General features: G+C 42.8%; 1 protein-coding gene across 1 annotated transcript in view; it reads left to right on the forward strand.

The window, feature by feature from the left end:
- Positions 1-12,484, forward strand: part of colec12 (collectin sub-family member 12) — a 53,244-nt gene extending 40,760 nt beyond the window's left edge. Inside the window, exons 4-10 of the mRNA XM_036520713.1 lie at positions 8,073-8,159; positions 8,542-9,585; positions 9,709-10,197; positions 10,528-10,664; positions 10,943-11,052; positions 11,451-11,596; positions 12,025-12,484. Coding sequence (XP_036376606.1) covers positions 8,073-8,159; positions 8,542-9,585; positions 9,709-10,197; positions 10,528-10,664; positions 10,943-11,052; positions 11,451-11,596; positions 12,025-12,044 — 2,033 coding nt within the window. The 3' untranslated portion in view covers positions 12,045-12,484. The remainder of the gene's footprint in view (positions 1-8,072; positions 8,160-8,541; positions 9,586-9,708; positions 10,198-10,527; positions 10,665-10,942; positions 11,053-11,450; positions 11,597-12,024) is intronic.
- Positions 12,485-13,950: the final 1,466 nt, after the last annotated feature.

Here is a 13,950-nt window from a genome sequence, read left to right on the forward strand (position 1 = left end):
CAATAAAGCAGTGCTGGAGTACCAGGATAATAGAGTTTTGTGCCTAATTGTAACTGTACAACCCTCTGCTGTGCAGTCTGGGCTGTTGGAGGGTGACATGGGGAGAAAGCACCATGGCAGGGTGGCATGGGACAGCACATGGGGCATGGTTGGTCAATGACAATGCATAATGCAGACACACACAACACAACCAATCACACTGCATAAGTTCCAGTTACTCACATATTGTCTCTAGATACTATTGTGCTTACAGCATTGCTTTGGATCCATTAACAAATAAGGCACATAATGAAAGACCAAGATGAAAGGAACTATTGCTGTCCATTTCAAATTAGAGAGTCAGTGAACTCTGTTGGTATATGTATGAACTGTATTATTGAAAAGACCTACGTCATATTTTTTACAATGACAAAGCTGTGAGGGAAGTAGCAAATGGTGTGACAGTTGGTAACTGCCGTATTCCTGATGATGGCTTGGACATGATGTCTTTTCAGAAAAGGTAATAATGATGCAGAAATAAATGCTGCAACAAAGTGATCTCTGCAATCTGTATAATTCCAAGTATTAATATTTCAAAGTATGTTAAATATCAATAAGATTGTATCTGGTATGATTTCCCTATGGAAAAGATTTGTTTCTTTCAGTGGCTGTTGTGATTAAGCAGGTGTAGTCAGATTGTCTTTACCCACCTGCCTCCCTCATTACTGTGGTGATGTACAGTAGTGCAGTTAATTAATCAATTATTTTTCTGAAAACAAATATGCATAACTAGATGGATGTGCTTCTTTTGATGCACAGTATGTTTTCATTTATACCAGCCCTGTGATTAATTCCATTTTATTTCAAAAATGGAAATGGCAAAATTCCACAGGCATGATAATGATGTTGGTTTGTTAAACATGGATACATGTACAAAACAGGAAAGTTGACAGAGTTACAGTAGTCTTGGACAGTAGTTATGGAGCATGAGGGTGTCTAGATCTTGGTGAGATGCTGTGACTCATGGTTTCCCAGATTGTGGCCTGTTATTGATGGACTGAGTTTGGCTCTTACCAGGTTATAAATTGCTGACTGTGAACACCCTCAGAAAGTAAATAGCAGTGTGGATAGTTCTCTGTATTTTTTCTGTCTTGATTTTCACTTCACTTGCTATTCAGTGGGTTAAATTATTTCAGAGGCTGTGCCCAATCACCTCTCTGTCGAATGGAAATACTTAACAGTCACTCGAGTTAATCAAAGAGAGCCATGAATGACCGATTAATTGAGTTGATATTAAAATATTTAATCAATATCCAGAAATGTTTTAATGGTAACAACAAGCATACTTAAATACAGTTATGGATTTTATTTTTGAAGAGATTGCTATGAACTCCCTCTTCCTATTCCCTAACTCCCTAAGCCTATTCCTTACTGCATGATAATAACAAAACACAGAACAGGATGTTTGGCTGTTCATAAGCAGCAAAGCTCTCAGAGTGAAAGTAGTTTCATAAAATTTCCTCTGAACAGAAGTTTACTGGATAGACTTTACTGTATGTTTAGACTATATCCAGCTAACATATATCAGAGTCTGTCTGTTTCTCAGTGGTTCTCCTATTTGTATCCTATCATCTGACACAGGCCAGCTAGGCTATGTCACAGACACAGGAAGTGTTGCAAAATGCCATCTGCCTAGTAACCACAATAAAATATTTGCGTAGCGTCCCTGCCTCACTTTTAAACATCTAACTTGAAATTAAGCAAAAATGGATGAGTAAGCCATGTGGTTAATATGGTTGCTAAGAAGGTATCCAGTGTTTGTTTGGACTCTGTGTGCTGCCAGGAAAAAAATCTGTTGTTTGTCCAAAAGGACCACGTTATATTTATGTCTGTTGGAGGTGTGTTTTTGGTATTGTATCCCCCTTTATGTAATATCGGCATAGACCCCCACGGAATCACACCAACATCGCATAAACAGTGACTGAAAATGTCTGCCTCTCACTAATTGAGGGCAGTAAAAATAGCCTGGAAATTCTGACCGGCCGGTCACACAGCTGTAAAATCACACACTTCGAAAAACAAAAACATGTTAGAATTATAGCCACATTTCCTAAAACCAACCCTCGCAAAGTGACTCAGTCTTTCTCCCCTCACCTCCTGTCCTCTGTATATGGAGCCTGCCCTTGATGGTCTCAGGCCTCCTCTGTTGCCACCCTCTCAGATTTATTGTGCATTTATTTCACCCCAGCGCCCTGCCCACTGCCAGAAGCCACACTCAGGAATGCACCCCCAGCTTTGTGAAGGACATTTCCTGGTCTTCACCGTGCCCGCTGGTTTTTTTCCAGCTCAGAAGTTGAATCTCAGACCATTTGGAGGGCCAGTTCGAGAGTACTCTTGTAGGGTTGTATTAAACATTCCCATATGTCTCTTCAACTGTTAAAGTAATATCTTTGTGGTTTTTCCTGTGTTTTTCCTATGTTTTTTTTTCTCTATGTCTCCTAATAGCATGCATTTAACATACGCGAAGTTTTTTCTTTTTGCACAAGGATTTCTACTGCGTGTGGTGTGCAGAACATTCGAGGTACATATATTCATTTTTCTTCCGATGTTCTTCATGCCGTCCTAATTTCTACCAGATGAGGAGTGAACTAACAACAGCTCTAGGAGAACCCACTCTACCAGGGATTTTATGGCTTGGTAGCAATTTGCTGTCCTGGCAACCACAGGTCGACCCACATGTGCAGATGTGGCCATGTGATTTTTGCCTGTACTACAACTCCGTGTTTGCGTGCATGTTCATTATACACCAAGTGCATAGTAACCGCTGAGACCCCCCAACCCCCCCCCCCGGCCAACTCCTCCACACTCTCCACCCCCATCAACCGGCCGACGGCCATCCAGCTCTCTACCCCTGAGATTCAGAGATTCCATCGTATGATCCCAGACTCCGGCTTGATTTATTCTGTGTGTATTTGCCTGCAAAGTGCGGTTTGCCTTGAACATTGCTTTGACTAACCTGGTCCAGTGACAGAGTGCCCCCTTCTCACTCCTGGACAGCTGCTGCTCATAGCCCCAGTGTTGCTCCTGAGCTCAAAGTGAAGAGGCAAGAGGGCAAGTCCCAGTTCCCTCTTATGAACATGCATGTTATTTTACAGTTTTCTAAAAAAGGAAAAGGAGAATTGCATACATTTCACATACGTGTGCATATAAACTTAGAATTATATGTACTTTAGAACTGACTTTATTTTTCATATAGACATAGTACATATTGGGAATAATGTATTTTCCACAATATATGCAAAAAGTTACATGAAGGAAAGTGGCAACAATTGATATATTCAAATTGATGCACTGTACATTGGCATAATTTAAATCTGCATATTTGATACAGATGCTATATACATGCAACTGTGTGTATTGGATTTTACAAATGGAACATATTTAGCTTTTTGTGAGGGCTCCCCATCACATACACACTCAGCGCCTCTGTAGAATTCATTTCATTTTTTTCATTCCCATTTTCCCCCACTCCAGCTGTTTACATGGGATCCTCTGTTACATTATAAAGTATAAACACTAGTTGAGTGAAAATAAACAGTGGCACAAAAGCTGTGTGTGTCGGGAGGAATGCCACTCAAGGTCCACAGCTGGGGAGCAGCTGGCCAGGAGGAGGGCGGGGGGGGGGGGTGGCGGGTGGAGCCTTGTGTCGTAAAGTGTGTGGGAGGGGCAATGTGTCAAAGTGTGTTTGAGAGAAGGCCAGGGAATTGAGCTTTAGGTGCATGTGTGTTGTGTGCATGCATGTGTATAACAATGCCATGCGGAGTTGTGAAAGTGTGTGTGTGTGTGTGTGTGTGTGTGTGTGTGCGCACGTACATGTGTTTCTGCAAAAGGTTGGAACATTACGTGCATGTTTGTGCAGATTCAGTACATGTGCGTTTGACAGGATTGTGAGTGTGCACGTGAGACAGAGAGGAAGCGTGTCAGTGCATGTGTGGTGTTTTATATGGAATACTGTGACTTGCTGAGAGCACAGATGTTTAAAGTGTCATGGTTGGGATACTCAATGCTGCTGTAATGTTTAACGAAAGGAGTCTTGGTGAAAGTGAAACATTTTATACAAGTCTGATGCCACAGCACCTGACAACACCTCATTCTCCCAGAGAACTCTGTATTTAAACATTTCTAAACCGGCTTTTTCTTTTGATTAAATATTGCTCATATTTTTATACATGTTTGGTAAATTATGGCACATGTGGACAAATTGTTGTGTATTTGCTCTTTCCATATACTGAAAACTTCCTTAACTAGAATTAGTTTTACCACAGTTTGGTTTCCAAATCCTCATAATATCAGAATACTTTAGTATAAGGTCATTTCATACCCTAAACTTCTGTGATAACATTTACGATATTTGTCACGCTTTCCAAGACCAGAATGAAGTCTGAAGTGTAGAGATTTTGCAGATGTTCTAGATTTTTTTTCTGTTGCTTTTCCTTCTCCTCACTGGAATGAATGGCTACTGATGCGAAGGACAGGAAATGATGCAGTGTATCTCTGAACCATGTGGATGTACTGATATTCAAGACAAACCATCTCTCTGTGCAAGATACACATCTCCTGAGGGAAAGACACTCATTTCAACCATTTCACATTCAGTATTTCGCCTGTATATAATACATTATTATGTGCATCTTTAAGGAAGGACAGGATGTGTTTCATGTTCACTGTTACTTCACAATGACAAATGCATAGTCTTGGGATACACCTTTAGCTAATTCAAAAGAGGAAGACAAGGTAACACTTTACCTTGAATGAATAATGACAAAAAGATTCAGTAGCCCAGAGTTAAAATGATTGTCCTGATTCTGTAAGGTTAAGAGTTATCAGTGGTATCTCTTCATCTTCTGCTTGGCACTGGGTATTTCAGAGAGGAATTTAAGCACTAGTGCCATGATGGGTCAGTATACTGTCCACGAGGCGTTCTTGTATCTCAAGGATAAGATCCAACTCCTGAGCCATTAAGGCTTTAACACTGCCCCTATTATTAATACTGTTATCCTCTTTTTACCAATCACCATCCAGTTGACATTTTACACCAGTCCATTGATGGATAATTGCTTTAATCTTGTTATCACAAGGCTCAAAGCAAATGCCGAAGCAAATAAGCCATGTTTAAAAACCATGCGCTTAAACAAGCTGTAATACCCAAGTGTGCATGAAGAAAGGGGTGGATGTAACCAGATGGTTTCTTGCACACTCCCAGCTCCCTAATACTCATCTGCGTGCCTTTGAAATGGATCCACAGGTTTTGTTTGTCCTTGCTGGACATTATTAAGGTTTTTGTTTTTTTTGTTTTTTTAGTTACGCAAGACCCGGCCTGGAAAAATAACATCAAATGCTTTACATGTTTTTCAGATGTTTTCAATGTCACAGAGGCCCCTATCACTGATAAGCTGATAAGTAAAAACATGACAGGCACAGGAAGAAAAAAATGCAGCAAACTAAGTTTCAGTGACAGGGAAGGGCATCTCATAGTACCAAGACCTGATCCTACTTCAATTTCTCCATATCCTGTACATGTCATAGTGTTATTGCTCTGTTTATTTTATGTGATAGGTATATGCAAGAGCTCATACCATACTAGTAATGTAGTTCTTAGTGTACTGACCCCAAAGCAAGACAGTTATATGCCATGACAGATGGGGAGTCCCAATTTGCAAAGTGTTATAGACATGAGATGAGGATGTTTGATGTATTTTTTGAATCACACAGACAGGCAAACACACTCACATGCACACATGCATGCACGCACACACACACACAGACAGACACACACACACACACACACACACATACACACACACACACACAGACAAGTACACACAATCTGCCAGCATTGATTTCTTTGGCTCCAGGAGCACAGAGCCTGAACAACAGGGCCATTGTTAGGACAGAGAGGTGACACGTCGCTTGGCGTTCATGCCAGCCCCGTGGTGTCTACCCACCGACAGTCTGCAAGCGTGAGTGGCCAGAACAAGCATTTCCCCCGCTGACAGGAACAATGAGCCGAATCTCAGCGGCTCTCCCTCCTCAATGATAAGGCCAGGACTTGAACCCCACAACCCCCCAGGCGACAGAACACATCCTGTGGACCCAGACTGATCTAGCCACAGGGGAATCCACAATATTAAACTTTTTAGTCTTCATAGTGCCACAGTATCTGGACAGCATTCCTAGCGTGAAGGTTGATTTGAAACAGGATGTCTCCAAGACCAAATATTGCAGGAAAGCAATGGGATCTCTTTTGTTGGAACCTAGACCTGGAAGGATGTGAAGCTTATGAGGTCTTAATCAAGAATCCTACAGGTAGTAGGCATCTCAGAGGGATGTCAAATTCCGCAAGTGGACATGAAGCCCTCTAATGAGATTATCAACATGTTATTCATGTTTCATACCTTCATACCTTCAAATCTTAAGAAACCAAACCTACGTAAGTAAATTCTGTAGTAAGGCAATGCATCCTAGGAGGAACAGACCTATCCGCTTCCTGCTTGGATGGCTAATCACACTAAGCTTTTGTATACATGGGCATTCTCAAGTGTGCACATACATTCAAATGATTGAAGCATCCTGTCTTCCAGAGTATGTTACCAACAAGCCTACAATTACACTTTACGGTTCAAGAAAGCCTCATTGTTTATGCAGTGCAAAAACAAATCATCTTGTATTTTCGGTCAGATTCATTTGACTTCTGATGTCATTGTAAGTAAATGACTGCACGTTGTCTTTGTTATCTGTAATTGGAGATCCTCCAATGTTCCTTTGCAAAATGTTTGTAGGGTGTACCAAAATTTTGAAATTGGATTGTTTTCTGTGTGTTTTTGTATTTAATCACTTCACTCTTTTAACAGTATAAACTCCTCTGGATCCCTGCCCTCAAAATGACAACAAACGATAACAAAGTATACAGTTGGAAGTATGAATTTACTGAACATAAACAGAAAAAAACAGAAAAGCGAATCTAAATTATAAAACAATGGGGGCAAGCATGCTCCATTGCTGCATACTGTAGTGAGCCTTTCCAGTTTTTTTATCCTGCCACAGTATGTCCTCAGATAGAACACAAATATGTTTTGTCTGGTGTCCCCAGTTTGAATTAACTGGATGCACTGTTGCCATGGTTAATATCTGCTGTTTTGAGCTTCCCCAAGTAACCATGGATGGATATGACAGTTGGCAGCTTTGTCCCAGAGCTTGGCGTCTCTTATTTATAAAAAGATCCACTGAAGGCTGCTTTTTGTAGACTGTTGTGCTGGGATCGATAGTACTGGTGCTGCGGACACAGTGTGGGGAACGTCAGGATGGGCACCAGTCGGGGGGGGGGGGGGGGGGGGGGGGGAGCTATCACTGTGGACTCACTTAAGACACTGCCCTCTGGATGCGATTGGGCGGTGATTCCCCAAGAATCCCGGTCACATTCCAGAGGAAATGAAGGGCTCCTTCTCCAGTGGGCGTGTGAAGACCCTTCCTGACACAACATCCAACCGTGTCGGGTTCCCTTTCATCTCTGTTTACCGAAGACCCCGCTGCCGCACTTTCCTGTCTCACCACTGTCCCTCTGGCCTCTAAGTCCTCTGCTTGTATCTCCATGTCTGTCCCCCCAGACAAGCCTCGACCCAGACGGCTTCACGGTCATGAATTAAACAGAGGCTGATATGGTCTTTCACATACCAAGCTCACTCTCACTGGTCTGGGAGTGTTGTTGGCCTGGTCTGGCACTGCTGCCCATTTAACTTGAATGGATACACTTATGTTCTGTTGTGCTGGAAGTTGCTCTGGATAAGAGCGTCTGCTAAATGCATGTAACGTAATGTAACACAGGGTAAAGCTGCTTGTCTAGTCAGCATCTAGAGTCAGATTCAAACCGTTATTGTTGCGCTTCAGTGCCTGTAACCAGATCTTCAGGAAAGAACTAGCCTTTTCAGATTCTCTCTATCAGGTCATATCATCGTCGACCCTCCATTTACTATCATCTAAGAAACGTTGAATTTCCACGCAACTGAATTTTTCTCCTTTTGACTTGTATTTTCTAGTTGTCCAAAGGGTAGACAGTGTGACTGAGGGAATGGAGAATTATGGCGGCAAGATCTCAGCTGTGGAGACAGACTTAAAGAAGCTTGGTGAGTTTCACTAAATGACTGCACAGTGCCACAGTACTGCTCTGCTTTTGGTATGGTTTAACTGAGTATCAATTACCTTCTGCAGCATAAAATGATGAATGATTATTCTGAATCACACTTGGTAGATTGAACAGACAAAGTACAAAATTATATGCATCATGTTGTTATAATGCTTGTGTTGCTGTTAGTTTAACAGAGTGTGTAAGTCAAGATAGATTCAGAAAGAGGTCATTTATTGCAGGATAAATCAGCTGGAGCTCACTATGGGAGTGGAATTCCAGTGTCCAGATCTGACTTTTAGAGAACTGTAGTCAGTTTTTCCTTTTAAGAGATGTATCTTTGCTCGGCGAATCTTCACTTTTACCTTCATACAACTCCCTAGACGATCAAGCTGGGGAGAAGTCAGAGAATACCACCAGTGAGATGCAGGCCTTCAAGTCCAACATCCAGCTGCTCCAGAGGCAGCTGAGTGACATCGTGAAGAAGGCCAACAGCAACAAGGCTGCCCTGGACAAGCTGCAGGATGCAGGCGAGAGCATGCAGTCCAGCCACAGCTCCCTGCAAGGACTGCTGGACAGCAACGCTGACATGATCCGCAGCATCAACGGCACCCTGCTCACCTACAGTGGCTACATCACCAGCCTGCAGGACGACACGGCCCGGCTGCAGGCTGACCTGCAGGGCCAGGTGAGGGACCAGAGCCAGACGCTGGTCAGCATCAACAGCCTCAACCTCACCCAGGCCCAGCAGAGGAACCTCATCAGCACCCTGCAGAAGTCTGTGGACGACACCAGCCAGGCCATACAGAAGATCAAGAATGACTTCCAGAGCCTGCAGCAGACGGCACGGCAGACGCGCACCGACTCCGACTGGCTGAAGGAGAAAGTTCAGAACCTGCAAGCACTGGCCACCAACAACTCGGCCTTGGCCAAAGCAAACAATGAGTCCCTGGAAGACATGGGGACCCAGCTGGCCAACCTTGCCAGCCAGATCCAGAACACATCGGTGCTGATGGAGGGGCATGACCAGAGCCTGCGGGAACTCATGGACCAGCAGCGGGACCACGACAACGCCACCTCTGCCAAGTTTGACAGCTTTGAGGTGCGACTAGACCACTCGGAGCAGGACATCGACCGTATCACGGGCAACATCAGCTTCACCACCCAGCTGCTGGGGGCCATCAACACCAATCTCAACGACCTGCGCAACTGCGCCGAGACTGTGGGCCACCACACTGACTACCTGGTCAACCTCAACAACACCATGATGGACATCCGGGCGGACGCGGCCTCACTGCGCTCCCAGCAGGACGACTTGGCTGCCCGGCTGGACAAGGAGGTGTCCAGCCTGTCCATCGTCATGGACGAGATGAAGCTGGTGGACAGCAAGCACTCTCAGCTCATTACTAACTTCACCATCCTACAAGGTAAGCCTCCGCTGTGCTGAAAAAGCAGATGGCTTTCCAGTTTTTAGCTGAATGAGGAAATATGGTCTCCGTTTTTTTAATGTTTTTTTTTTTTCATTTTTTTAATAAACGTGTTTGTTTCAGGTCCTCCTGGTCCTAGGGGTCCAAGAGGAGACAAAGGGCCCCAGGGTCCAGTGGGGCAACCTGGCCAGAAAGGGGAGAAAGGAGAGAAGGGGAGCCCAGGCGTACAGGGCCCCCGAGGAGAAAAGGGCTCATCTGGACCCCCAGGGGTGCCAGGGTTCAAAGGTCAGCCTGGATCTCGGGGAAGTCCCGGTCCGAAGGGATCGCGAGGATCAGGGGGCAGGGCAGGTGCTCCAGGGGCCAAGGGTGAACCCGGCCCACCCGGACTCCCCGGGAGAGATGGACAGCCAGGCCCGCAAGGGCCACAGGGGCCGCCAGGTGTACGAGGGGCGGTCGGAGCTCCTGGAGCACAAGGACCTCGGGGCCCAGTGGGACCTGTGGGCCCTCCAGGGCCACCTGGGTTGCCAGGACTCCCCGCACGACCAGCAACAGGCCCTGTGGCCCCTGTGTCTCTGCAGAGCGAGGTTCCCGTTCCTACCACCAGAACCCCAGGTGAAGAGCCTTGCTGTTTCTTTCAGATCTCCTCGTGCCCTTTGTCTTTGTGCACAAGAGTGAAAATAATAGTGTGTTGTGCACAAAATTGTCTTTGTGGCAGCACATGACAGTACATTGTTCCTTTTGCCTTTAACAAGATGGAAACCTACTATTTTAATGTGGAGATGATGCTGGTTGCTAACCAGCAGTGTTGCGTCCTAATCAACTACATCCATATTGTGTTCTCAATTAAAATGGATTTGCACAAAAATATGAAATTATTTGTAAAAGCATTGTCAAAGTGCTAAAATAATGGAAGTATAATGAAGCAGTATCATTTTGCTGCAGGTTGCCCACCACAATGGATCAGCTTCAGAGAGAAGTGCTACTTCTTTACGACAGAGGCACGCAATTTTGATGAGGCAAAGAAAAGCTGTGAAGAAAAGTCCTCATCCATGGTCATCATTAACGATATGGAGGAGCAGGTGGAATATCTTATTTACTTCTTTTTTTTTCTTGGAAACCCATCAATACTGTTGTTCACAATGCCATATTTTTTAGGTCTTATCCATCTACAATAAATTCAGCTATTTCCCCATCAAAATACGTATATGAAAAAAACCAAGCTCCCAACTTTTCCTAAACATGCATTTTCCATGCTGTAGATAAATAATACGCCTTCATAATCCTTGGATAAATACAAGAAACAGGAGAAGTGTCTGTAAAGCTGGAATGTGTTTGTTTTACTGTTTTCCTCCCCCAGCAATGGTTGCAAAAGCAGATAGCTGGGAAGAGGTTCTTCTGGCTGGGCCTGACGGATAGGGAGGAGGAGAATGTCTGGCGCTGGGTGGATGGGACCGAGCCGACTTTCACGTGAGTCCTGAATTTCTATGATTTCAACTGTAATGCACATAAAAAGGAGAGGGATGTACTCTAGTCAAAGTCCATGAGGACAGGTTATGGGTGTCAAGTGGAATTTGTAAAATACCGTATATGCTGCCTGCTGGTTTTCCTCCTTGTTTTAGTTGTCCCATTCATTAATTACCTGTATCCATTTACAGTTTTGCAAAATTAAAAAGAAAATACAAATAATGAAATTAGATGCATGGACTGAATCCATGAAATACTTTTGCCAATTGTAGATAATACTGGCCTACAGATAGTTAACTGTGAGTTTAAAAAGCGCTGGTCAATAAATATATAGTGTACACGGTATGTGCCGGTTCATATGCGACATGATTGAATTAGCGCCCCCTGCTGTGTGTTTGTAGGAAGTGGAAGCCAGGCCAGCCTGACAACTGGAGCCACGGACACCAGCAGGGGGAGGACTGTGCTGGGCTGATCCACCAGGGCTTGTGGAACGACTTCTTCTGCGACGATCTGAACGGCATCATCTGCGAGATGGACATGGAGAGCTGTGAGCATCTTAAGTGTCAAACCTTTAGAGGGGTAGTGTAGAATGGGCATGCCAAGGGTTATAAAATGCTAGCTGGTTGCTTTATAAACAAAATCTTTTCACCTCAGGTACAGCTCAGTAACACCTAGGCCTATACTTCTTAATCGCGCATTTTATCCCTTTGTCATCTGCCACAGGAAAAATGATTCACAACCACTACATCATATAACTAATGTGTGATTTACATCTTATAGCACACTATTTTTTAATTACCTGCCTTATATGCATTGCCATATTAACGGTGAAACATTGTTTTCTATGATAAATTGTTTAATAGAAATTATTGCCTTACTCCTGTCATTGTTAGGGATCTATGGTTTTGCCATAGTATATATATATTTTATTGATTTGTATATTGACTTGCCTTTTTATTGATATGGTTCCTACAGCAAAGGCATCAGGATTATAGCACCTGTTGAGGAGAGAAGAGGAGAGGGATGTGTGGTGGGACTGAAGCCTTCTGAAGAGCCTCAGAGTTGGGCCAGATGTTTCACAGACCTTGAACTGGCACCTTAGCTTTGTGAGGTCAAAAGACGCTCTTTTTGGAGTCAGAGGGAGGAGAAACAACACACTTTGTGATTGCAGTTTTTTTGTCAATGACATGGAGCCTTACTGATGAGAAGATTCACTCCATCCCCCAGAAAAGAAGTGCTCCACTCATATGGTCATTTCAGCTACGCAGCACCATGACAATCAAGACAAGATGAAAATGATGATTTCTTTTAGTTATTTAGTCAAAAATCGAATTAATTGAATCATGTAGTTTTTTTTTTGTCCTTTTATGTTTTATTAAAATTCCATCCCAGTTATGACTGTAGTTCACTATGTGCCTAATTTTCAGAATATATATTTTCACACTGCAGGTCATTTCAGCAATTGAAGTTTTGATTTTTCAAGTGCCAAAATGAAAAGATAAAGAATTTTGAAGGGTGTGTGCCTTTTCTGTTATACTGCTAGTTCTCTGATTTGCAATCAAGCAATACAGCGCTGTTCTGCTATCCTTGAGGAAGGCCTTTCTTAAACCTCGAGATTTGTCTGGCTATATATAGCTATATGGTATACGTGAATTTAAATAAATACAAATATATACATAAAACTATCATGAAAAAGTCATTTGGTTTAAAGAAAAAATGTGTAAGTTTACATTTTTTACAATATTTTTGTATGTAAAAGATTTTTTAAAATATGTATTATCGTGGGACCTGTATTATTTTATGAGATGTATTTTACAAACTGTACAGAGAAACACAGTTGACCTCTACCTACAAGCCCAAATCAAACATTTGATTCTATTACACTCAGGGAAATTTTAATTTCCTGTTTTAGGTACTTTGGGTAATGAGCTTCCTGTCCCGGTAATTCTTTTCAACAATGGCCAGGTGATTGTGTCCTCACACCCCCATGATGCAGTGCCATACAAAAAATAAACACATATGAGTTATTGAATCTGAGGCTTCGTTTGTTTTGTCTCTCTCCTGGACAGAGGTAGAGCCTTAGAAAATGCTCACCTTCCCTGGGAGAGTGATCCATTCACTACAGTGAACAGATGAACATGGGTTTTGGTCCTTTCACAGACATGATGCCAAACTCTACACTTCACTCACCCATAGGTAATTTCCGTGATATATTTCAACACCTAAAATGACACATATATTAAACATTTTCTCAAATATATGCAGTGAAAATTTATTAAACATTTATGAAAGCAGAAGGTAGTAATACTGTATATTTATAGTACGTGACTTGTTGCATAAGCGAAACTTCCTTGTGTATTTTTGCACATTTACATATTTTTTAAGACTGAATTATGTGACCCTCGGCAGTAAAATAGGCTCTCTTTTGAAACCAGTAAGCTTGTTAAAATCAAAGTATTAACCACCATGTCAGTCACATTATATACATCTGAGCCTTGTTCATGATGGTACATGACAAAAACACTGGCAAAGAATGTCTCTTCTCAATTGCACATGTTGATGAGTCTCACCTAGTCAATTGTGCTTTCTCAAAGATGTTACTGTGTGGAATTTCATTGAATGGGCGACAGCTCATTCTCTGCAACAAGATACCAGAGGAACAGTATACTTTCAGGATGTGTACACTATGTTTACATGTTTACTTTAGGTGGACTAGCTAAGATTAAAGTCAGATTGCAAAACTTTGGCCCATCTACTAACAATTACAAGATGTTTCCCACCCACAGGGAATTAGATTTATAATGCCATAAGCATGTAAACAGTGGTTTGTATTTCATGGCGAGTAATTCTGTAGTTTTTCCTTTCATAACCCTGAAATACTGTCATTCTTGCAGCACCCCA

The sequence above is a fragment of the Megalops cyprinoides genome, chromosome 2 (genome assembly GCF_013368585.1).
Source record: "Megalops cyprinoides isolate fMegCyp1 chromosome 2, fMegCyp1.pri, whole genome shotgun sequence".
Classification (NCBI taxonomy): domain Eukaryota; kingdom Metazoa; phylum Chordata; class Actinopteri; order Elopiformes; family Megalopidae; genus Megalops; species Megalops cyprinoides.